At 49.4% G+C, this 26,011-nt stretch overlaps 1 protein-coding gene across 3 annotated transcripts in view; it reads right to left on the bottom strand.

The window, feature by feature from the left end:
- Positions 1-26,011, bottom strand: part of pde2a (phosphodiesterase 2A) — a 279,683-nt gene that overhangs the window by 142,066 nt on the left and 111,606 nt on the right. For 2 of the 3 annotated variants that reach the window (XM_078544965.1, XM_078544967.1), the window contains exons 2-3: positions 8,823-8,912; positions 7,584-7,675 (exon numbers count right to left, since the gene is read on the bottom strand). In XM_078544965.1, coding sequence (XP_078401091.1) covers positions 7,584-7,675; positions 8,823-8,912 — 182 coding nt within the window. The remainder of the gene's footprint in view (positions 1-7,583; positions 7,676-8,822; positions 8,913-26,011) is intronic. The other variant, XM_078544966.1, reaches the window with a different exon arrangement.

Raw genomic sequence — 26,011 nt, 5'->3', positions numbered from 1 at the left:
GGTCCCTAGATCGTTACCCTGGGTCTCTGGATTACTCGCCCAGCGATGATACCACTACGCCATCGCCTCCCCTAACCAGGTCAGTTGAGGGTATAAATGGTGGCCCGGGACTCCGGGGAGAACTCCCTTGCACTTCATTCAATAAAAGCCACGGGATCTTCTACGTCAGCCTGACAGGACAGACGGGGCCTCGGTCTGAAGTCTCGCCCAAAAGACGCCTCTGACAGTGCAGCACTCCCTTAGTATTGGCAGCGCAAGTATCAGCCTGGATTATGGGCTCAAGTCTCTGGAGTGGGGGACTTAAACCAACAACCTTCGGACCCAGAGGCGAGAGAGTGCTACCCACTGACTCACAAACCACTGGGACATTGGAGTGGACGTTTTTTTTTAATAACATTTCATTTAAGGGATATACATCTATTACACCAAGTGCAGATAAGGTGACAAGAGGGGCACTCATAAGGTCTTAAAATGCATCATTGGCGGTTAGTTGAAGGAACTGAAAGCCCGAAGCTACAATTTAATTGCATCTAATTACAGAAGGAGAAGCATTCTGTTCAAGGTGATGCAAATGTTCATGAAATCCTGGGTGGGAAGAGATGGATGGAGGGGAGAGGGTTGGAGTGATTAGAAGTGGCCTGGCCCTAGGATGTGGGTGGGTCAGGGGAGGTGGCATTATATTGAGTCACGTCTCGGATGGAGCTGGACCGCCCGTGACAGCTCAAGGTTAAAATATTGTCGATTTCCCGACCTCCCGACATGAAGGGTTGGCGGATTTATTAATTTTATGACATGTTGCTCTCCTTCAGACAGCCGAGGGGGGAGATATATATCACAAGAACATTTAATTAAAAGTAAGGATTTAATCTCCTCCAGTCATCAAATCATTCTTTATTGCGCTGAACTATTATTCAAGGTCCGGATAAGCGCAGTGCGGATGTAAGTGACAGTTTACAAAGCTCACACTGGGCGAGGAACATTTCACTCAGCTGCTTCCTTCACTCAGTCTTAAAACCTGTTCACTCACCGAGCGTTCAAACAGAGGATGGGCTTTCACTGTTACCAACGCCTGACCATTTCTCACATTCACAGGCTTTACAGGTGGGAAGATGGTAGCAGAGTGGTAATATCACTGGGTTAGTAACCAGGGACCCTGGTTAATACACGGCATGGGTGGGGGGGCGGGGGGGGGTGCGGGGGGTACATGGGTTCATAATCCCTCCAGGGCAGCTGGTGAAATCCAAATTCAACTAATGAACCTGGAATTGAAAGCTACTCTCAATAATGGTGACCATAACAACTATCATCCAATTGCTGTAAAAACCCATCTGATTCACTAATGCCCTTTAGGGAATCTGTTGTCCTTACCTGGCCTGGCCTACATGTGACTCCAGACCCCACAGGGGTCCTGTGGGGTCTGGAGTCTCATGTAGGCCAGGCCAGGTAAGGACAACAGATTCCCTAAATGCCCCCTGAAATGGCCTAGAGGGCAATTAGGGATGGGCAACAAATGCTGGCCCTGCCTGTGACACCCACATCCCAAGAAAGAACAAAGAGTTGCTTCAATGCCAATGTAGAAAGGAATTCATGTTGATCCAGAACCAATGGTGTCACGGTATGTAATGAGTGAGTGGAAGAGAGTGTGCACTTGAAAAGAAAAAAAACTTGCACTTGAATAGCGCCTTTCAAACTGGACATCCCAAAACATTTGGCACACAGTGAAATACTTTCTGAAGTATTGTTGTGATGTAGGAAACGAAAATTTGTACACAGCAAGCTCCCACAAACAGCAAATAATGACTAGGTAATCTGCTCCTGTGGGGTTCATGGAGGGATAAATATCGGACAGAATATCATAGAAAACTCATCTGCTTTTTCAAAACAGCGTCATGGGATCTTCTACGTTCACCGGGGAGGGTAGAGGTGGTGTCAGTTTAACATCCCATCTGAAATACCACTCTTCAGGCGTACAACAATCCCTCAGGACTAACCCTCCGGCAGTGCAGCACTCCCTTGGCACTGACTCTCCAAAGGTACAGCGTACTATCAGTGCTGACCCTCCAACAGTGCAGTGCAAACTCAGTAATGACCCTTCGAAAGGGCAGTGCCCCACAGTGCTGACACTCCAACAGTGTGGCACTCCCTCAGTACTGACCCTGTGACAGTGAACCCTTCAGTACTGGCCCTCTGACAGTGACTCCCTCAGTACTGACCCTCTGACAGTGACTCCCTCAGTACTGACACTATGACAATGACTCCCTCAGTACTGACCCTCTGACAGTGACTCCCTCAATACTGACACTACAACAGTGACTCCCTCAGTACTGACACTATGACAGTGACTCCCTCAATACTGACACTACAACAGTGACTCCCTCAGTACTGACCCTCTGACAGTGACTCCCTCAATACTGACACTACAACAGTGACTCCCTCAGTACTGACACTATGACAGTGACTCCCTCAATACTGACACTACAACAGTGACTCCCTCAGTACTGACACTACAACAGTGACTCCCTCAGTACTGACACTACAACAGTGACTCCCTCAGTACTGACCCTCTGACAGTGACTCCCTCAATACTGACACTACAACAGTGACTCCCTCAGTACTGACCCTCTGACAGTGACTCCCTCAATACTGACACTACAACAGTGACTCCCTCAGTACTGACACTCTGACAGTGACTCCCTCAGTACTGACCCTCTGACAGTGACTCCCTCAGTACTGACACTACAACAGTGACTCCCTCAGTACTGACCCTCTGACAGTGACTCCCTCAGTACTGACCCTCTGACAGTGACTCCCTCAGTACTGACACTATGACAGTGACTCCCTCAATACTGACCCTCTGACAGTGTAGCACTCTCTCAGTACTGACCCTCTGACAGTGACTCCCTCAGTACTGACCCTCTGACAGTGACTCCCTCAGTACTGACCCTCTGACAGTGACTCCCTCAATACTGACACTACAACAGTGACTCCCTCAATACTGACACTACAACAGTGACTCCCTCAGTACTGACCCTCTGACAGTGACTCCCTCAATACTGACACTACAACAGTGACTCCCTCAATACTGACACTACAACAGTGACTCCCTCAGTACTGACCCTCTGACAGTGACTCCCTAAATACTGACACTCTGACAGTCACTCCCTCAGTACTGACCCTCTGACAGTGACTCCCTCAGTACTGACACTACAACAGTGACTCCCTCAGTACTGACCCTCTGACAGTGACTCCCTCAGTACTGACCCTCTGACAGTGACTCCCTCAGTACTGACACTATGACAGTGACTCCTTCAATACTGACCCTCTGACAGTGTAGCACTCTCTCAGTACTGACCCTCTGACAGTGACTCCCTCAGTACTGACCCTCTGACAGTGACTCCCTCAGTACTGACCCTCTGACAGTCACTCCCTCAATACTAAAACAGAATTACCTGGAAAAACTCAGCAGGTCTGGCAGCATCGGTGGAGAAGAAATCAGTTAACGTTTCGAGCCTTCATGGCCCTTTTTGTTTTTACTCCCTCAATACTGACCCTCTGACAGTGACTCCCTCAGTACTGATCCTCTGACAGTGACTCCCTCAGTACTGACCCACTGACAGTGCGGTGCTCCCTCATTATTGAACCTTTGAGTGTGAAGAAGGGTCATACTGGACTCAAAACATTAACTCTGTTCTTCTCCCCATAGATGCTGCCAGATGTGCTGAGTTTTTCCAGCACTTTCTGTTTTGACTCACCTCAGCTACTTCTGTTCCAATGAAAACAACCCCAGCCTATCCAATCTTTCCTCATTGCTAAAATTCTCCATTCCTGGCAATATGCTGGTAAATGCTTTTTTTTTTAATTCTTCTTTCATGGGATGCTGGCATTACTGGCTTGGCCAGCATTTATTGCCCATCCCTAGTTGCCCTTGAGAAGGTGGTGGGTGAGCTGCCTTCTTGAACCGCTGCAGTCCATGTGGTGTAGGTACACCCACAGTGCTGTTAGGGAGGGAGTTCCAGGATTTTGACCCAGTGACAGTGAAGGAACGGCGATATATTTCCAAGTCAGGATGGTGAGTGGCTTGGAGGGGAATTTCCAGGTGGTGGTGTTCCCATCTATCTGCTGCCCTTGTCCTTCTAGCTGGTAGAGGTCGTGGGTTTGGAACGTGCTGTCAAAGGAGTCTTGATGAGTTTGTGCAGTGCATCTTGTAGATGGTACACACACTGCTGCTACTGTGTGTTGGTGTGGAGGGAGTGAATGTTGAAGGTGGTGGATGGGGTGTCAATCAAGTGGGCTGCTTTGTCCTGGATGGTGTCAAGTTTCTTAAGTGTTGTTGGAGCTGCACTCATCCAGGCATGAGGAGAGTGTTCCATCACACTCCTGACTTGTGCCTTGTAGATGGTGGACAGGCTTTGGGGAGTCAGGAGGTGAGTTACTCGCCGCAAGATTCCCAGCCTCTGACCTGCTCCAGTTCAATCTGTGCCCTCTCTAGTGAGATTATAACCTTCTATTAATGTGGTGACCAGAACTGTACATATTACTCCAGCTGTGGTCCAACTGATGTTTTGTTCAAAACCACCATCCCTGGGTATGTCCTGTCCCACCAGCAGGACTGACCCAGCAGAGGTGGCGGCACAGTGGTATACAGTCAGGAGGGGAGTTGCCCTGGGAGTCCTCAACATGGACTCTGGATCCCACGAAGTCTCATGGCATCAGGTCAAACATGGGCAAGGAAACCTCCTGCTGATTACCACATACCGCTCTCCCTCAGCTGATGAATCAGTGCTCCTCCATGTTGAACACCACTTGGAGGAAGCACTGAGGGTGGCAAGGGCGCAGAATGTACTCTGGGTGGGGGACTTCAATGTCCACCACCAAGAGTGGCTCAGGAGCACCACTACTGACCGAGCTGACCAAGTCCTAAAGGACATAGCTGCTAGACTGGGTCTGCAGCAGGTGGTGAGGGAACAAACAAGAAGGAAAAACATACTTGACCTCATCCTCACCAACCTGCCTGCCACAGATGCATCTGTCCATGACAGTATCAGTAGGAGTGACCATCGTACAGTCATTGTGGAAACGAAGTCCCACCTTCACATTGAGGATACCCTCCATCGTGTTGTGTGGCACTACCACCGTGCTAAATGGGATAGATTTCGAACAGATCTAGCAACTCAAGACTGGGCATCCATGAATCACTGTGGGTCATCAGCAGCAGCAGAATTACACTCGAACACAATCTGTAACCTCATGGCCCGGCATATCCCCCACTCTACCATTACCATCAAGCCAGGGGATCAACCCTGGTTCAGTGAAGAGTGCAGGAGGTCATGCCAGGAGCAGCACCAGGCATACCTAAAAATGAGGTGTCAACCTGGTGAAGCTATAACATGGGACTACTTGTGTGCCAAACAGCATAAGCAGCAAGTGATAGACAGAGCTAAGCGATCCCACAACCAACGGATCAGATCTAAGCTCTGCAGTCCTGCCACACCCAGTCGTGAATGGTGGGGGACAATTAAACTACTCACTGGAGGAGGAGGCTCCACAAATATCCCCATCCTCAATGATGGGGGAGCCCAGCACATCAGTGCAAAAGATAAGGTTGAAACACTTGCTACAATCTTCAGCCAGAAGTGCCGAGTGGATGATCCATCTCAGCCTCCTCCAGAGGTCCCCAGCATCACAGATGCCAGTCTTCAGCCAATTCGATTCACTCCACATGATACCAAGAAATGGCTGAAGGCACTGGATACTGCAAAGGCTATGGGCCCTGACAATATTCCAGCAACAGTACTGAAGATTTGTGTTCCAGAACTTGCTGCACCCCTAGCCAAGCTGTTCCAGTACAGCTACAATACTGGCATCTACCGGCTATGTGGAAAATTGCCCAGGTATGTCCTGTACATAAAAAGCAGGACAAATCCAACCTGGCAAATTACTGCCCCATCAGTCTACTCTCCATCATCAGTAAAGTGATGGAAGGTGTCATCAACAGTGCTGTCAAGCGGCACTTACTTAGCAATAACCTGCTCACTGACACCCAGTTTGGGTTCTGCCAGGGCCACTCAGCTCCTGACCTCATTACAGCCTTGGTTCAAACATGGACAAAAGAGCTGAACTCTCGAGGTGAGGTGAGAGTGACTGTCCTTGACATCAAGGCAACATTTGACCGAGTGTGGCATCAAGGAGCCCTAGCAAAACTGGAGTCAATGGGAATCAGGGGGAAAACTCTTTACTGGTTGGAGTCACACCTAGCACAAAGGAAGATGGTTGTGGTTGTTGGAGGTCAGTCATCTCAGCTCCGGGACATCACTGCAGGAGTTCCTCAGCATAGTGTCCTCGGCCCAACAATCTTCAGCTGCTTCATCAATGACCTTCCTTCCACCATAAGGTCAGAAGTGGGGATGTTCGCTGATGATTGCACAATGTTCAGCACCATTCGTGACTCCTCAGATACTGAAGCAGTCCATGTCCAAATGCAGTGAGACCTGGACAATATCCAGGCTTGGGCTGACAAGTGGCAAGTAGCATTCACGTCACACAAGTGTCAGGCAATGACCATCGCCAACAAGAGAGAATCCAACCATCGCCCCTTGATGTCCAATGGTATTACTATCGCTGAAGCCCCCACTATCAACATCCTGAGGGGTACCATTGACCAGAAACTGAACTAGACTAGCCATATAAATACTGTGACTACAAGAGCAGGTCAGTGGCTAGGAACCTTGCAATGAGTAACTCACCTCCTGACTCCCCAAAGCCTGTCCACCATCTACTAGGCACAAGTCAGGGATGTGATGGAATACTCTCCACTAGCCTGGATGAGTGCAGCTCCTATAACACTGAAGAAGCTGGACACCGTCCAGGACAAAGCAGCCGCTTGATTGGCACCACATCTACAAACATTCACTCCCTCCACCACTGACGCACAGTGGCAGCAGTGTGTACCATCTACAAGATGCACTGCAGGAATTCACCAAGGCTCCTTTGACAGCACCTTCCAAACCCACAACCACTACCACCTAGAAGGACAAGGGTAGCAGATAGATGGGAACACCACTATCTGAAAGTTCCCCTCCAAGTCACTCACCATCCTGACTTGGAAATATATCACCGTTCCTTCACTGTCGCTGGGTCAAAATCCTGGAACTCCCTTCTTAACAGCACTGTGGGTGTACCTACACCATGTGGACTGCAGCAGTTCAAGAAGGCAGCTCACCACCACCTTCTCGAGGGGCAATTATGGAGGGGCAATAAATGCTGGCTTAGCCAGGGACGCCCACATCCCGTGAATGAATAAAAAAAAAAGCTCCAGCACAGCCTCCCTGGCTGATACTCCACGGCTCTGCCCATGTGAGAAACTATTGCGTCTGCCTTCATATCACTGTCCAGTCAGGGATCTGAGGATGCGCACTCCAAAGTCCCTCTGTTCCTCTACTCCTCTTGGTATCCTACCGTTTATTGTGTATTCCTTTACCTTGCAATGCCTCACACTTCTCCACATTCAATCCCATTTGCCACATTTATCTCCATGTGACCATGTCGCTGACACATTCCTGAGCTCGACAGTTCCCACAACGTACCTTAGTCTCCCCTCCTTGGACATCTCATGTGGAGGGTTGTCACACAGCATCTTGTTCGAGCTGACGTCCAGCAGGTAAATGAAAATGTTCTCCTGTAGGAAAGGGAACAGGGAAGAGGTCACCAAGGTGACACCAACATCAGGACAAATTGCTTCTTTCATAGAATCACACAACATTGAAGGAGGCCATTTGATCCATCGTGCCTGTGCTGGCCCAGTGAAATAAGACCCACGCTGCTCTCTCTCCCCATAGGCATGCAAATATTTCCTTTTCAATTATTTATTTAGTTCCTTTCTGAAAATTAGCATTAATTCTGCTTCCACAACCCTTTCAAACGATGAATAACACAGTATGATTACACGATGCATGAAGAAAATCTCACACTATGCTCTGGCTTTTTCATCAAGGGGTTAGATACAGAGTAAAGCTCCCTCTACACTGTCCCCATCAAACACTCCCAGGACAGGTACAGCACGGTGTTAGATACAGAGTAAAGCTCCCTCTACACTGTCCCCATCAAACACTCCCCGGGCAGGGACAGCACGGGGTTAGATACAGAGTAAAGCTCCCTTTACACTGTCCCCATCAAACACTCCCAGGACAGGTACAGCACAGGGTTAGATACAGAGTAAAGCTCCCTCTACACTGTCCCCATCAAACACTCTCAGGACAGGTACAGCACGGGGTTAGATACAGAGTAAATCTCCCTCTATACTGTCCTCATCAAACACTCCCAGGGCAGGTACATCACGGGGTTAGATACAGAGTAAAGCTCCCTCTACACTGTCCCCACCAAACACTCCCAGGACAGGTACAGCACGGGGTTAGATACAGAGTAAAATGTTCTACGTTGTCGAGGAGTGTTTGGGAGGACAGCACAAGGAGCGATTTGCACTGAATGTAACCCTCAGTACGGCTTCAGGCAGACTGCTGGGACAGTGTATGTCATTTCTGGACAGTACTTAAACAAAAACCTCCAGGTTGAAGGATTAAACTGATTCCTGTGCAAATATCATGGTTAATCATCGAGGCGATCCTCACCACCCTGCCCAAAGGCTCAAGCTGGATCAGGGTCAATGTGGATGAAGGTCAAATGGCAGCTGAGGTCTGGGGAAGTCAGAGATTAGTTTGTTTTCTGTTTTTTGGGATGTAAACTGATCGACAGCCTGAGTAAGGAAAACAACGGCAATGAGACAGAGGGAGAATGATGCGGAAAGTTTTCGAGTGATTGGCTCCTACCACATTGGGAATGACGGTAGACAGAACATCACTGATGACCGCTCGTAAGGAGAGTGTATCAATAACAGTGGCCAGCTCCAGCAGGGCATTCTGCAAAGAAACAAAACAGCAAATCAACACTTTGCATAGAATTTCTAGCAGAGAAAAAGGCCATTAAGTCCATTTCACACTACACATGAGCCTCTGTTAGATACAGAGTAAAGCTCCCTCTACACCGTCCCCATCAAACATTCCCAGCACAGGTACGGCATGAGGTTAGATGCAGAGTAAAGCTCCCTCAACACAATCCCAATCAAACACTCCCAGCACAGGTACAGCACGGGGTTAGATACAGAGTAAAGCTCCCTCAACACTATCCCCATCAAACACTCCCAGGACAGGTACAGCACGGGGTTAGATACAGAGTAAAGCTCCCTCTACCCTGTCCCCATCAAACACTCCCAGGGCAGGTACAGCACAGGGTTAGATACAGAGTAAAGCTCCCTCTACACTACCCCCATCAAACACTCCCAGGGCAGGTACAGTACGGGGTTAGATACAGAATAAAGCTCCCTCTACACTGTCCCCATCAAACACTCCCAGGACAGGTACAGCACAAGGTTAGGTATAGAGTAAAGCTCCCTCTACACTGTCCCCATCAAACACTCCCAGGACAGGTACAGCACGGGGTTAGATACAGAGTAAAGCTCCCTCTACACTGTCCCCATCAAACACTCCCAGGACAGGTACAGCACGGGGTTAGGAGGTGGAGCTAAGGACGAGGGTGTCTTTGTACTGTGATCTCCTGAGTGTGGGCTCAAGGCAGCTGAGGTTTTTGTGATGGTGGATGGTGTGCAGGGAGTAAGTGTTGGAGAGCAGAGATGCACGAGCTTCACTTTCAAAATGATTCAGTGGCTCAATGCATCGATTAGTGTTTTCCAAAATGAGCCTCCTCCTGGCTTCATCAACACAAAAGCAAAGTATTGGTTCTGATGAAAGGTCATTGGTGTGTAACGTTAGCTCTGTTTCTCTCCCCGCAGATGTCGCCGGACCTGCTGTGTATCTGCAGCATTTTCTGTTTTCACTGCTCATGGCTTCAACCTGCACCTCGGCTGATCTAAACCACACTCCCATCAGCGGGGAGGCGATGGGGGGGTGGGATCAGAAAAATACAAAACTGCATTTGTATAGCACCTCTCATGGCCTCAGGATGACTAAAATTCCTCCACAGCCAATGAGGCATTTTTTTTAAGTGCAGTCACTGTGGTATTGTTGGCAACGTGGCAGCCAATGTGTGCACAGCAAGATCCCAACAGTAATTCAACAAATTCAGATGAAACAGCTTCAGTGATATGGGTTGAAGGGGTCAGTCCAGGACCAGGGGACCTTGTCTGCAGAATCGGGTTGCGGGATCGTTTCGCTTCCGATTGACGCCTCATCTGAAAACAGCACCTCCGACAGTGCAGCACTCCCTCGGTCGCACACTGACAGTGACAGCCTGAGTTTCTGTGCTTAGGTTTCTGGAGTGGGGATTTGAACACACAACCTCCTGACTTGACGGCCGGAGCGCTACCCCATTGAGCTGCAACGTGCACATCAGCCGATGGGTTGACCCTGAAGGGGGTGGTTTTTGATGGTTTGCAAAGGCTGACAGCTCCACAGCACAAGGGGTGCAACGGCTGACGGGCCTGACACAGTGAGTCTTTTTTCAGCCCATTATGGATCCTGCAGCACATGACAAATTGAGCCCTGGCAACTCAAATCACCTCCTACTGTGTCTCAACTTAAGGGTGTCCAAAACTCTGCTGGCTGTGTCCTAAATCGCGTCTGGTCCCGTTCACTCATCACCCCTGTGCCCACGTTGGTTCTCGGCCCAGTCACACCTCGATTTTGAAATACTCATCCTCGTGTCCATGTCTTTCCGTGTCCTCCCTCCTTCCTTATTTATCTCCGTAACCTCCTCCAGCCCCACCACCCTCCAAGGCGTCTGCACTCCTCCAATTCCGGCCTCTTGCGTGTCCTCGATTTTAATCGCTCCACAACAGGCAGTCATGCCTTCAGCTGCCTGGGCCAGAAACTCTGGAATTCCCTCCTTAAAGCTCCACCACTTTCTCACTCCTTTGAGACATTCATTAAAACCTGCCTCTTTGACCTGTCCTCATATCTCCTTATGCGGTCCAGTGTAAAAAGCTTGCCTGATAATGCACCGGTGAAAGTGCCTTGGGATGTTAAAGGTGCTATATAAATGCAGGCTGTTGTCTCAGTGAGGGATCAGGAATAGCAGAGGTTCAATCTGTCGCTGTGACATGACTTCTGAACAGAATGTGGTCCCGCATGGGCTGATCTGTGACCTTTCTTAACCTTTCCATTGATTGCTGTCAATGCGTTATTTTCCCTGAATTGTCAATAGGTGCAGGCAGTTGCTCTGCTGTTAGGGCCCAGCGCCAACAGAATGCAGCTGAGACTAGTCACAGGAATCGAACAAAACTAATTACACTTCAGAAACTAAATTAGCGAGATGTCAGGGCCGGCACTGAGGAGCACAAACACAATTCTCACAAGAGCTCCAGCGCAGAGGGAGGGAAATACAGCAGATTGGCTTCAGCATCAGGGAATGGGCTTTAAAGAGGCAGTCTCTCCATCCGAGACCCCATTAAAGGGGGAGTCACACCATCAGGGGCCCCTGTTAGAGAGGGAGTCTCTCCATCAGGGACCCCTGTTAGAGAGGGAGTCTCTCCATCAGGGACCCCTGTTAAAGAGGGAGTCTCTCCATCAGGGGCCCCTGTTAGAGAGGGAGTCTCTCCATCTGAGACCCCATTAAAGGGGGAGTCTCTCCATCCGAGACCCCATTAAAGAGGGAGTCTCACCATCAGGGACCCCTGTTAAAGAGGGAGTCTCTCCATCCGAGACCCCATTAAAGAGGGAGTCTCTCCATCAGGGACCCCTGTTAAAGAGGGAGTCTCTCCATCCGAGACCCCCTTAAAGAGGGAGTCTCTCCATCAGGGACCCCTGTTAAAGAGGGAGTCTCTCCATCCGAGACCCCATTAAAGAGGGAGTCTCTCCATCAGGGACCCCTGTTAAAGGGGGAGTCTCTCCATCCGAGACCCCATTAAAGAGGGAGTCACACCATGAGGGACCCCCGTTAAAGGGGGAGTCTCTCCATCAGGGACCCCTGTTAGGAGTCTCTCCATCAGGGACCCCTGTTAAAGAGGGAGTCTCTCCATCAGGGACCCCTTTTAAAGAGGGAGTCTCTCCAACTGGGACCCTTGTTAAAGAGGGAGTCTCTCCATCAGGGACCCCTGTTAAAGAGGGAGTCTCTCCATCAGGGACCCCTTTTAAAGGGAGAGTCTTTCCATCAGGGACCCCTGTTAAAGAGGGAGTCTCTCCATCAGGGACCCCTGTTAAAGAGGGAGTCTCTCCATCAGGGACCCCTTTTAAAGGGGGAGTCTCTCCATCAGGGACCCCTGTTAAAGAGGGAGTCTCTCCATCAGGGACCCCTTTTAAAGGGGGAGTCTCTCCATCAGGGACCCCTGTTAAAGAGGGAGTCTCTCCATCAGGGACCCCTTTTAAAGGGAGAGTCTTTCCATCAGGGACCCCTGTTAAAGAGGGAGTCTCTCCATCTGGGACCCCTGTTAAAGAGGGAGTCTCTCCATCAGGGACCCCTGTTAAAGAGGGAGTCTCACCATCAGGGACCCCTGTTAAAGAGGGAGTCTCTCCATCAGGGACCCCTGTTAAAGAGGGTGTCTCTCCATCAGGGTCCCCTGTTAAAGAGGGAGTCTCTCCATCAGGGACCCCTGTTAGGAGTCTCTCCATCAGGGACCCCTGTTAAAGAGGGTGTCTCTCCATCAGGGACCCCTGTTAAAGAGGGAATCTCTCCATCAGGGACCCCTGTTAAAGAGGGAGTCTCTCCATCAGGGACCCCTGTTAAAGAGGGAGTCTCTCCATCAGGGACCCCTGTTAAAGAGGGAGTCTCTCCATCAGGGACCCCTGTTAAAGAGGGAGTCTCTCCATCAGGGACCCCTGTTAAAGAGGGAGTCTCTCCATCAGGGACCCCTGTTACAGGTTCACTCAGATGCTGCCTGATATGAGGAAACACAAATATGAAAGTAGACTTGGAAAAACTGATGCTTCTCCCTTCAGGATACGAGATGATTTGAAGGTGATTTGAAAGATATTTTTAAAATTGTGAAGAAATGGAGCAGTGTCGGTAGAAACAGAACAGTTACACCTGCACCACATCGACTGCAGTGGTTCAAAAAGGCAGCTCACCACCACCTTCTCAAGGGCAATTAGGGATGGGCAATAAATGCTGGCCTAGCCAGCGACACCCACATCCCATGACAGAATAAATAAATCTAGAACGAGCGGACGTAGATAAACAATAAGAGGTTTTGGGCAGGGAACAAGAAATCCTTTTCTTCATTAAGTGTTATGCAATGTTGGAATTCACCGCGAGAGTTACTGATTGAAGCAGATGTCATGTCAACATTTAACAGCAGCTTTAAGAGGCGATGGAAGGAACGGCCAAAAGGCTATGGGAACAAGGCTGGGTACATGCGATTAGGCCTCTACCTCATTGGAACATAGAAACAAGATGAGGCCATTCAGCCCCTTGAGCCTGTTTTGCACCATTTAATTAGATCATGGGCGAACTGTAACTGAATTCCATTGGCTCCGTAATCTTTCATACACTCGCCCAACTGATTGAATGATGAAACAGAGTTGATCCACTCCTGTTCCTACATTCCTGTGTGATATGGTCACAATCCCATGTACCCGCCTGGTACCCATATTCCTTTATTCTGACACCCCAACAGCAACGACACCCCGAACGTACTTCACGGGCTGGGCCGTGCTTTGTGTCCTCGAAGGGCATTGTTTCTGCGCAAGATTCTTCCGGAATGACCTATCCATTCCCAATTTGGAAAATCTCAGCATGCCTGGCCTTTTCGGAAGGATGGCTCACGGAATTCCGCCCTCTGTGATAAAAGTGTGGAGGGCAAACGTACACCAGAGTTTGAGCCCGAATGCTCATGCCATATTATTCCTTTTCATTTCACATCAGACACCACAGCAACAATTGCGCTCCCATAGCCCCCTTCACCTGAGTAAAAACATCCCCAGGCGCCTCACAGCAGCAACTACCAAACAAAATTTGTGACCAAGTCCTGAGTCACAAAGGGAGACATTAGGACAGGTGACTGAAAACTTGGTGAAAATGTTTTGATCATAAGATCATAAGAAATAGGAGCAGGAGTAGGCCATTCGGTCCATCGAACCTGCTCCGCCATTCAATAAGATCATGGCTGATCTGATTGAGGCCTTTCCTGTTCGCCCTCCATGACCCTTGACTCCCTTGTCGATCAAACTCAGGCTTCAATATATTCAATGACCCAGCAGCCTCCACTGCCCGCTGGAGGAGACAATCTGACCGTTGGAGAGAAGAAATTCCTCCTCATCTCTATCTTAAATGGGAGAACCTTATTTTTAAGAGGTGCCCCCTAGTTTTAGATTCCCCCACGGGGGGAAACATCCTCTCAGCATCCACCCTGTCAAGCCCCCTCAGAATCCCCTGGGCAGAATTTTGCCCTTGGTGAGCGGGTGGGCCCCACCGGCTCGGCAGCGGGCGGGCAGCCAATCACCGCCGCCGAATCGGGCCCCGCCGCCATTTTGAGTGGGCGGGCCAATTAAGGCCCACCCAGCGTGTCACCCGACGGGAAGCGCTATGCACTTCCTGTGCTGGGGGGTGGGGGAGGGATTCCCCAACTGTCAGAGTGTGCTCTCTCGCGCATGGGCACATCTCCCTGAGGCTAAGTGCTGCCTCAGGGAGAGGCGCTGACATAAAAATAGAAAAATTAAAAAATTAACAGGTCCCCCTCATGTGACAACGTCACGCGAGATGGGACATGTTAATAAATATCACAGAAACTTTATAAACTAATAAATATCACAGAAACCTGCCAGTGGATGAGGTTTCATGTATTTTCAGAAGCCCGTCGGGGCTCTTGGGCTGCCTGCCAGCCTTAAGGTTGGATGGGCAGGGCCTTTAATTGGTTTAACTACCCTGTCAATGGCCTCAATTGGCCATTGACAGGTCGGCGAGGGGGACAGCTGATCGCGCTGTCCGTCCGCCTTCCTGAATATTTAAATAGGGCGGGATGACATTGGGAGTTCCCCCCAACATCATCCCGCATCATTTTCGCGTCAGCGAGCAGGCCCCGCCCCCTTCTCGCCGACGGAAAAATTCTGCCCAGTATGTTTCAATAAGATCACCTCTCATTCTTCTAAACTCCAATGAGTATAGGCCCAGCCTGCTCAATCTTTCCTCATAAGACAAACCCCTTCATCCCTGGAATTAGTCTGGTGAACCTTCTCTGAACTGCTTCTAATGCGAGTCTATCCCTCCTTAAATAAGGAGACCAAAACTGTACACAGTATCTAGGTGTGGTCTCACCAATGCCCTGTACAGTTGTAGCAAGACTTCCCTACTTTTATGCTCCATCCCCCTTGCAATAAAGACCAATATTCCATTTTACTTCCTAATCACTTGCTGTGCCTGCATGCTGACGTTTTGTGATACATGTACAATGACACCCAGATCCCTCTGCACAGCAGCATTCTGCAGTCTCTCTCCATTTAAATAATATTCTGCTTTTCTATTCTTCCTGCCAAAGGGGACAAGTTCATATTTTCCCCACATTATACTCCATCTGCTAAATTTTTACCCACTCACTTAACCCAATTACATCCCTTTGCAGACTCTTTGTATCCTCCTCACAGCTTGCTTTCCTACCTGTCTATGTATCATCAGCAAATATGGCTACAATACAGTCAGTCCCTTCATCCAAGTCATTAACATAGATTGCAAATAGTTGTTCGCTGTAGCACCCACTAGTTACAGCTAACCAACCTGAAAATGACCCATTTATCCCGACTAAGTTTCCTGTTAGTTAACCAATCCCCTATCCATGCTGCTATATCACCTCCAACACCATGAGCTCTTATCTTGTGTAGTAACCTTTTATGTGGCACCTTATCGAATGCCTTTTGGAAATCCAAACACATTGCATCAACCCTTTATCCATCCTACTTGTTATATCCTGAAGGAATTCAAATAAATTCGTCAAGTAGCATGTTAAAGGAGATTGTGAGACAAAGAGGCGTGGGAAGGACATTCCAGAATTTAAATCCTCAGCAGTTAAGAGAATGGCCACTAATGGTGCATTGATTAATATCGAGGGCACACAAGATGCCAGAATTGGAGAAGCACAAAGATCACATGTGCACAAACACATGAAACAGGAGCAGGAGTAGGCAATTCAGCCCCTCGAGCCTGCTCCACCATTCATCAAGACCATGGCTGATCTGTCTGTATTTCGAATTATACATTCCCATTTACCCCCGATAACCTTTGATTCACGGCGATATATTTCCAAGTCCGGATGGTGAGTGGCTTGGAGGGGAACTTCCAGGTGGTGATGTTCCCATCTATCTGCTGCCCTTGTCCTTCTAGATGGTAGTGGTCATGGGTTTGGAAGGTGCTGTCTAGGGAGCCTTGGTGAATTCCTGCAGTGCATTTTGTAGATGGTACACTCTGCCTGGTGGCCACCCATTCCCTCTCTCCGTGCATACTCTTTAGCTGTGGGGCTCATAGACTCATAGACGTTTACAGCACAGAATGAGGCCATTTGGACCATCATGTCCGTGTTGGTCAACAAAGATCTGACTACACTGATCCCATTTTCCAGCGCTTAGCCTATAGCCCTGGAGGCTATGGCAACACAAGTGAATATCTAAATACTTCTTAAATGTTACGAGAGTTTCTGACTCAACCACCCTTTCAGGCAGTGAGTTCCAGACTCCCACCACCCTCTGGGTGAAAAAATTTCTCCTCAGCTCCCCTCTTAGCCTTCTACCTCTTACCTTAAATCTATACCCCTTGGTTATTGACCCCTCTACTAAGGGAAAAAGTGCTTCCCTATCCACCCTATCTATGCCCCTCATAATCTTATACACCTCTATCAGGTCCCCTCTCAACATTCGCTGCTCCAAGGAAAACAACCCCAGCCTATCCAATCTTTCCTCATAGCTCAGAACCTCCAGCCCAGGCAACATCCTGGTGAATCTCCTCTGCACCCTCTCCAGTGCAATCACATCCTTCCTATAATGTGGTGACCAGAACTGCACGCAGTTATCCAGTTGTGGCCTAACCAGCGTTTTATACAGTTCCAGCATAGCCTCCCTGCTCTTATATTCTGTGCCTCAGCTAATAAAGGCAAGTATCCCATATGCCTTCTTAACCACCTTATCTACCTGCCCTGCTACCTTCAGGGACCTGTGGATATGCACACCAATGTCCCTCTGATCTCCAGTACTTTCCAGGATCCTAGCATTCATACTGTAATCCCTTGCCTTGTTAGCCCTCTCCAAGTTGCCACATCTATAAACATGCTATCCACATAGCTCTCAGCAACACAGTGACATCAGCTGCTGCTCAAAGTTCCAAAATCCGGAGCTCAAGCTGCTCCAACTGATGACACTCTCTGCACAAATGGTTATCCAGGACAAGGGAAACATCCTGGAGTTCCCACATTGCACAGGATGTGCATTCTCGAGATTGGAGCAGCCCTGCCATTCCTTTATTTATTAGTCAACCTTGCTATGCTAAAAAAAAACCTTGCCAATACTAATAGTAGTATTACTTACTAATACTTACTAGTAATCTTCCAATTGTTGAGACTCAGTCCCTAAGCATCAACACTCAGCAGCCAATCAACTTACATGTTTCCTGTAATGTCACACCTCGATTCCTGTTTCCAAACTCTAGCTTCTCTGGCCCCTCTGCTCTCGGAACCCTTGCTGCTTCTCGGGCTGTTTTCATAGTCCCTCTGCTCTCCAGACTCCCACCCTCCATCCACTGGGAACTTCAGCTCATCTGAAATCCTGCTGCCCTTATCCCAACTGGCACCACGTCCCATTCAACCACCCCTCCCCCACCCCTACCGTGCATCCTGAGCCCCATCGTCTCCCCATCTGACAATAATTTGATTTTAAAATTCTCGTCCCTGTTCTTAAATCCCTCCAATGGCCTCACCCCCTCCCTCTCTCCGTAATCTCCTCCAGTCCCGCAATCGGATCTCTGTGCTCCTCCAATTCTGGCCTCTTTGGTGCATCGCCAATTTGAATTGGGCTCTGCCCTCAATGTCTAGGCCCTAAGCTCTAGAATTCCCTCCCTAAATCTCCCTCCCCTTTCCTCACTCCTCACTCCATCTCCCTTTAAGGCTTTCGATCACCTGTCCTACCGTCTCCCTGGGCAGGATCTTACCGCCCTGTCACGGTGGGGGTGGGGGTGGGGGCGGGGGCGGGGGTGGGGGGTGGAGGCGGGGGAGGGGGCGGGGGGGCTGTAAAATGTGGCGAGCCGTTCAAGAGTCCATTGACCTCGGTGGGACCGTGAAATCCTGCTGGCGTGAAGTTCCGCCCCCTGTGTGGCTCGGTGTCAAATGTTCCTTGCTATTCACTCCTTCGAAATGCCTTGGGGGCGTTTTATTACGTGAAAGGCGCTATAGAAATGCAGGTTGTTATGGAAACCACATGCAATCCCCATAGGTGGGAATGTTTACAAATGTAGTGCCAAAGTGATTAGGCTGTTGCTAAACGACCGAGTATAGCGAACACTTCAACCTTCTGGACAGGGCTGTTCAAAGGAACTTGAATAACTGGTTTATCTGCTCAACCCTCGGTGAACTGATCTGAAGCTGAGGGTGTTTTCAACAACCAACTGCCTTTCGTTGATGCTTATCAACAACTAAACGCACTGGGGTATTCAGCATGGTGTAGGGGGCGGGGGCAGAATCTGTCACATTAAATCCAGCAAAGGTTCCCATTCGCTTGGGAGGAAGAGGTAACTTTGGAGCGATGGTTCCCAAATCTCCCCAGCGCTAGCTTAGTTACACAGGTCAGGGTGACCAACTCGCAGAAATAAAGCAAGGCTCGGTTCGAACGAGGGGCCTGGGGCAGGGGTGGAGGGGTGAGTGGGAGATGGTGGTGGGGGGGGGGAGGTGGTGGGGGGGTTTGCTGTTGACCATCAGATTGGGGGTGTGGGGTGTTGGTGAGAGCAGGGCTGTGGGGTGGAGGGGTGGGGGGGAAGGGGAGGGGAGGGGGGGTCCTTAAAACCGTCCACTAAATAAGAGAGTGAACTTCAATGCACACCTACAATCTTCTAGTTTGGGGATTCTTGTGGCCAATGGAAGGAGCTTAGCGTGGCTGACCAAACGACAACGATAGAGGATCTGCAGCAAGAGAAGGCTCACAGCAGTCTCCACACATCAGGATACATTGTGGGAAGGCAAAAGAAACAAGGACATGGGGCTATCGGCGCAATTTGTGGGGCAATCCCATAAATGACAGGGTGGCTGGTCACCCCGAGGCAGGTAACAGACCCACCCAGAAAGCAGAACAAAAAGTGCCCAGGTACGGTCCATGATCTGGGCATGAACAAGCTAATCCCAGCTCCCTTCGACAGCACCTTCCAAACCCACGACCACTACCATCTAGAAGGACAAGGGCAGCAGACACATGGGAACATCACCACCTGGAAGTTCCCCTCCAAGCCACTCATCATCCTGACTTGGAAATATATCGCCGTTCTTTCACTGTCGCTGGGCCAAAATCTTGGAACTCCCTCCCTAACAGCACTGTGGGTGTACCTACACCACATGGACTGCAGCAGTTTAAGGAGGCAGCTCACCACCACCTTCTCAAGGGGCAATTAGGGATGGGCAATAAATGCTGGCCCAGCCAGCGACACCCATGTCCCCTGAACAAATGAAAACAATACATGATAATTAGCATCAATAGCACTGATTCCTGGAGCATGAGGAAAGGGTTAATCAGATAGGAAAAGCAGAATAAAACAGGCATCCAATTAATCCCACTCCCCTGCTCTTTCCCCATTGCTCCGGTAATTTTTTTCCCTTCAGGTACCTATCCAATTTTCTTTCGAAAGTTAAGACTGATCTGGTTTCCGCTGCCCTTTTAGACAGCGCGTTCCCGATCACAACTCAACATGTCTGCTCATTACTTCCCTGATTCCTTTGTTAATCTGTGTCCCTCTGGTTACTTCCAGCCACTGGGAACAAGTTCTCCTTATTTATCCTATTATCCCCCCAGAATTTTGAACACCTCAGCTTAATCTCCTCTTAAACCTTCTCTGCTGTAAGGAGAATAATTGCATCTTCTCTATTTATTCCTCTGAAGCCCCTCCATCCAGAATTCTCTGTCCCCCCTCCAACTCTGATCTCTCTGACTTCAGCCTCCCTCGCTGACTAACAAAGCTCAATGTAAGCTCCGGGAACATACATACAAACGTACGAATTCGGAGCAGGAGGAGGCCATTCGGCCCATCGAGCACCATTCAATAAAATCGTGGCTGATCTGATCGTGGCCTCAGCTCCACATTCCGCCCACCCCCAATAACCTTTGGCTCCCTTGTTAGTCAAGAATCTACCTCTGCCTTAAAGTTATTCACTGACCCTGCCTCCACCTCTTTCCGGGGAAGAGATTCCAAAGATTCACAACCCTCAGAGAGAAAAAATTTCTTCTCATCTTGGTCTTAAGTGGGAGACACTTTATTTTTAACCATGTCCCCGAGTTCTAGTCTATCCCATGAGGGGAAACATCCTCTCAGCATCCCCCCTGTCAAGTCCCTTCAGGATCTTACATGTTTCAATAAGATCACCTCTCAATCTTCTAAACTCGAATGGGTATAGGCCCAGCCTGTCCAACCTTCCCTTATAGGATGACCCCTTCATCCCAGGAAGTAGTCGAGTGAACAACTCCCCATCTTTGGAAATAAGCACTTTACAACCTTCCAAACTCAACATTAAATTCAACAATCTCAAATCTTAACCTCTGCCCTCATTGATCTGTGGACCACAGCTGTTGATGCTGCTTTTCCCATTTACACTTCCTCTAAATCCATCCTTCACTTCTTTATTTTATTATTTCACTGAATGTGGGCTTCGCTGGTTAGACCAGCATTTATTGCCCATCCCTAACTGCCCTTGAGAAGGTGTGGGTGAGCTGCCTTCTTGAGCCGCTGCAGTCCATGTGGTGTAGGTACACCCACAGTGCTGTTAGGGAGGGAATTCCAGGATTTTGACCCAGCGACAGTGAAGGAACGGCTGATATATTTCCAAGTCAGGATGGTGAGTGGCTTGGAGGGGAACTTCCAGATGGTGGTGTACCCATCTATTTGCTGCCCTTGTCCCTCTAGACAGTAGTGGTCATGGGTTTGGAAGGTGCTGTTCAAAGGAGCCTTGGCTAATTCCTGCAGTGCATCTTGTAGATGGTACACACTGCTGCCACTGTGCATCGGTGGTGGAGGGAGTGAATGTTTGTGGATGGGGTGCCAATCAAGTGGGCTGCTTTGTCCTGGATGGTGTCAAGCTTCTTGAGTGTTATGGGAGCTGCAATCATCCAGGTAAGTGGGGAATATCCCATCACACTCCTGACTTGTGCCTTGTAGATGGTGGACAGGCTTCGGGGAGTCAGAAGGTGAGTTACTCTCCTAAGAATTCCTACCCATCCCATTACCATTCCGTTTTGCCTTGCACCATTATCCCTTTTGTCCTTCCACCCTATCACACGCCTTCTCTTTCACTCTTACTCCCTCTACTCTGCCTCTGTACTTGCTTCAATCCTGTTACATCACCAACATTTCCCAGTTCCAATGAAAGGTCATTGACCTGAAACATTAACTCTGTTTCTCTCTCCACAAATGCTACCTGACCTGCTGAGCTTTTCTAGCATTTTCCGTCTTTCCTCATCCTTGGGACCATTCCATTAAAATCGCCCCTTAACCTACACGTTCCTGTCAGCGACCTCATCGTCCCCGGGTTTGGGAAAGAGGGGTTGGGGAAATCAGCCAGGGGTCACCGCTCCCGGTCGTTATCCAATGGCTCATCCCCTCCACTAGAAAACTTTGCCCATGCGGAGGCCTCAGGAGAGCTGTAATGCATCCTGGAGTCAAATGACCAGCCAGCACTCAGTGCCCGGGTCACCTCGTGAGCAGTGGCCACTCGTGCACTGAGGTTCCTCAGTGGCTGAACGTCCGGTACTGAGGGAACTGGAGGCTCAGGGGAGAACAGGGAGGCGAGAGGGTAAGGAGGGAGGCGTAAAATACTCAAAGAGGAAAATAGCAGCAAAAAAAAAAACAGATTATGAAAGCGAGAGGGGGAATAATGAGTCACCTGTAATTTTGATATTAAGTATAACATTTCCATACTGAAAATGCAGGGAGAGTGGTGAGAAAGTGGGACTCATTGTCACGGGGTATGGTTAAGGTGAATAGTATAGATGCATTTAAGGGCAGGCAGGATAAACACATGAGGGAGAAAGAGAATGAGAAGCTTATTGAATTGACCTAGACAGTGGAGATAAAAATATATTAAAAGATATCACCATCATTGAGGTCGTAGCCATGACAATGCTACCTTATTAAAATTCTCCAATGGTTCCACACAGAATCAGAATACAGGGATGGTGCTTATCAGGGTCGCACCAACTTGCATTTATATAGCGCCTTTAATAACACTCTAAGGCGCCTCACAGGAGCGTTCAAAAACAACATTTGACACAAGCTACGTTAGGAGATATTGGGATAGGTGATCAAAAAGCTAGATCAAAGAGGTAGGTTTTAAGGAGCATCTGAAAGGAGGGGAGAGAGGGGGAGAGGTTTTTGGAGGAGATTTCAGAGTTTGGGGCCCATACAATCGAAGGCACGGACGCCAATGGTGGAGCGATTAAAATTGGACATGCTCAGGAGGACGGTATTAGAGGAGTATAAAGTTCATGGAGGTTAGTAAGGCTGGAGGAGATTACAAGAGATAAGGAGGGGAAAGGCCATGGAGGGATTTGAATTTAGGAATGAGAATTTTAAAATCCAGAAGTTGCTGGACAGGGAGCCAATGTGGTTCACTCCCACTGAGTACAATCTTAACTCGCGTACTACCCGCACACCAAAACCATCGCCTTTCTCCCTCAGGTATCATCTAAATTCCCCTAAAAAGTATCTATTCAGTTCAACCACTCTCTGTGGCAACAAGTTCCAGATTCTCACCAGTCTCTGAGTAAATTAATTTCTCCTGAGTTCTCTACTGGATTTATTACTGACTACCTTATGTTTAAGGGGGTCTTGTGGTGCAGTGGATAGCGTTCCTCCCTCCAAGCCAGGAGTTCAGGGTTCAAGTCCCACTCCAGGACCTGATGCCCAAGGAAGGTGCATTCATAATGCATCCAAACAGGTCAATTATCAACCTGCAAATCCTTCCAACACACGCCAATGGCAGGTGGTAAGAGTGGGAGAGATTCCTGGCCAACCATGTTGGAGTCTGTACCATCACTATCCATAGCTCCAGATTACAACATGCATGTTGCCACAGCTGTGTGGACTCCCTGAGTGATCTATAACACACACCATCATACATGTATGACCCCTTAGTTTAGAAAACCTCTTCTCTACATCTACCCTATCAAATTCTTTCATACTCTTAAAGACCTCCATCAGCTCACCTCCTCCTCCGCCTTCCCTTTTCTTTAGAAAAGAGTCACAGCCTTTACAGCCTTTCCTGATAGTTAGAACCTCTCAGCTCTGGCGGCGTTCTGGTAAATCTTTTTTCTTTTGTGTCTTCTCCAGTGCCTCTGTGCCCTTTTTGGGGTATGGAGGCCAGAGCTCCTCACACTGCTCAACGTGTGGTACAAGCGAGGTTTTATACAAGCTGAACAAAAGCGAGCAGACTTCCTGGCCCGGCGGCAAGGCAAAGCAGCCCCAGGCCACAAGTCAAGGGGCAGCGTTCCAACAGCGCGAGGCTGATGCCCAAAGGCAAACCCAGGAGATAAAGGACAGGTAGTGGGACAAGGGTGTTCAAGGGGTCGAACCATATCATGACCTGCAGGGCTGTTTTGCAGCCACCAGGGTCATCTATAGACCCAAGGCCAAATCCCCTTCGCTCACAGGGTGGTGTCTCTCTTGTTGAGGATGGCAATGCCTTTCGTCAATGCCGGAAAGGACATTTCCAACAACTCCTCAATCGTGAATCCAGGGTAGCAGCTGATACTCTCCAGGCTATCTCCCCCAGAGCCCTGTGGCAGAACCCATGGGTGATCTACCACATTCCATTATCACGCGGATCCGTTAATAGTGGAATGCGCACACTCCCTCCAGAACTGGAACTGTGGGCTCAGCGTGATTTAACCAAACAGGAAGGCAGGGATGAGCAGGCTTGTCGATATCTGCGGGCTTCTCAATGTGACAGAGCCTAACAGGCATTGAGCGGTAGCAAACAATTACTGCGAACACACTTCTGCAATAAAATAAAGCTATTGTTTAACAGCACATTGTGTTTAGTAAATCAGGTATTGACTGCTTTGAGGAGGTTATTCAATTAACTTAGACTGAGGTCAATAACAACCCTACTAGCACAATGCAAATGACGCTCATTTATCTAATTGTGCCAATTCTGCCTGTTCCTTTGCCGCCATTTAGTGCATTCCCTCTCCGGCACTGTAAAGGATTTTAACTCCTGCGAGCGGGCGCAGACCCGACCCGTCCGGCTGTGAGACGGCGCGAGATGATGTTGGGGGCGAGTGTCCCGACATCATTACTCACTCGCCCGATATCTCGCTGGGCGGACAGTTGGAAACCCGCCCGGCCAACAATCGAGTGGACAATTAAAGCCCATTAAGGGGGCAGTCGAAAGCGGTTTTTCGCGGCCCGTCCACTCTTACGGTCGGCGCTCAGGCCAGTGGGCCGGGCGGCCTTTACATTTTTGTTCAAAACCTCGATCCAGGGCTGGGTGAAATCTCCGTGAGGAAGTGAAATAGAAAGAGATACCTGGGGACTGGTTTTTTTTTTTCTATGAGGTTATGCTTTCAGGTGATGCACGGACATTTTTTGCAGTGTTTTTGTTGTTTGGTTTATTCTGTGGAGGTCTGACGCTCCCCGGGGCAGCTGTCTGCCTGCAGGGGGTGGGGCTCAGTGGAAGAACCCACCAGCACCCACGGTGACATCAGTGCCCGCCCTCTCCCCACCCCCCTGCCCCCACCGGCAGTGCTGAGCCTTTCTCAGCGCGCGTCTCACTCCGGCTGCCCGCTGATTGGCCGGCCAGCGTGAAATCGCGGTCGAGGGGGTCCCGTTTACCATCCGCTCCCAGGCCCGCCAATCGCACGCGCTCGACAAGCGGAAAATTCAGGCCAGCGCCTGCTGTCTGCTCCATGAGCGGCTTGCGTGTTCCCCACCTATCGGGCATGTCTCGGTGCAGGACATGTTCTGACTGTGCCACGTAATCCTGAGTGACCGGCCCTCTCACTGCACTGCGCTGTCAAGAGTTGTTTTTTATTCTTTCACGGGATGTGAGCTTGGTTGGCTAGGCACATCACTAAGTGTCCTTGAGAAGGTGGGCGGTAAACCACTGCAGCCCAACCGATTGGGAATCTTCTCTAGCGATTTGTTCTCATTTTGAGTGGCTCGATCAGCTAGGTTAATTCAGAGGGCAGTTAAGAATCAACTTGGTCTGGAGGGACACGTAGGCCAAGCTGGGTAAGGACGGTAATTTTGTTCCCCTTTAGGGACATTAGTGAGCCAGATGGGTTTTTAGCGATAATCAATGATGGTTTCACGGTGGCTATTGTCAGCTTTTGGTTCCAGGCTGTTAACTGAATTGAATTAACACTGCGCAATCCAGCTGTTGCCTTGTGATTTGAACCCGGGGCAATAGCCTGGCCCTCTGCATCGCTAGTCCAGTGACATTACCATTACCCCACGCTCTCCACCTGCCAACGTCCAGGTGAACAGGAATAGAAGGAGGCCATTTATCCTCTCGAGCCTGTTCTGCCATTCATAGAGATCACGCGAGGCTGATTGGTACTTTCACTCCATTTGGGAGGTGTTAGATACCCGCCTACTCTCACAGGTCAAAGATCCGATGGTACTATTTTGACCAAAGACATCCAAGTAGCCAGGCCAACATCCATCCCTGAGCTAAGACCATCTAATCAGATGAAATGCTCAATTGCCTCATACGATCATAAGGAATAGGAGCAGGAGGAGGCCATTTGGCCCCTCGAGTTGCTCCGCCATTCAATAAGATCACGGCTAATCTGGTTGTGAACTCAACTCCGCTTTCCTGTCTGTCCCCCATAACCCCCGGTTC

Source organism: Cetorhinus maximus, chromosome 7, assembly GCF_964194155.1.
Source record: "Cetorhinus maximus chromosome 7, sCetMax3.hap1.1, whole genome shotgun sequence".
Taxonomy (NCBI): Eukaryota; Metazoa; Chordata; class Chondrichthyes; order Lamniformes; family Cetorhinidae; genus Cetorhinus; species Cetorhinus maximus.
Note: the sequence above shows the minus strand (reverse complement) of the source record. Positions and strands in the feature narration are given on the sequence as shown.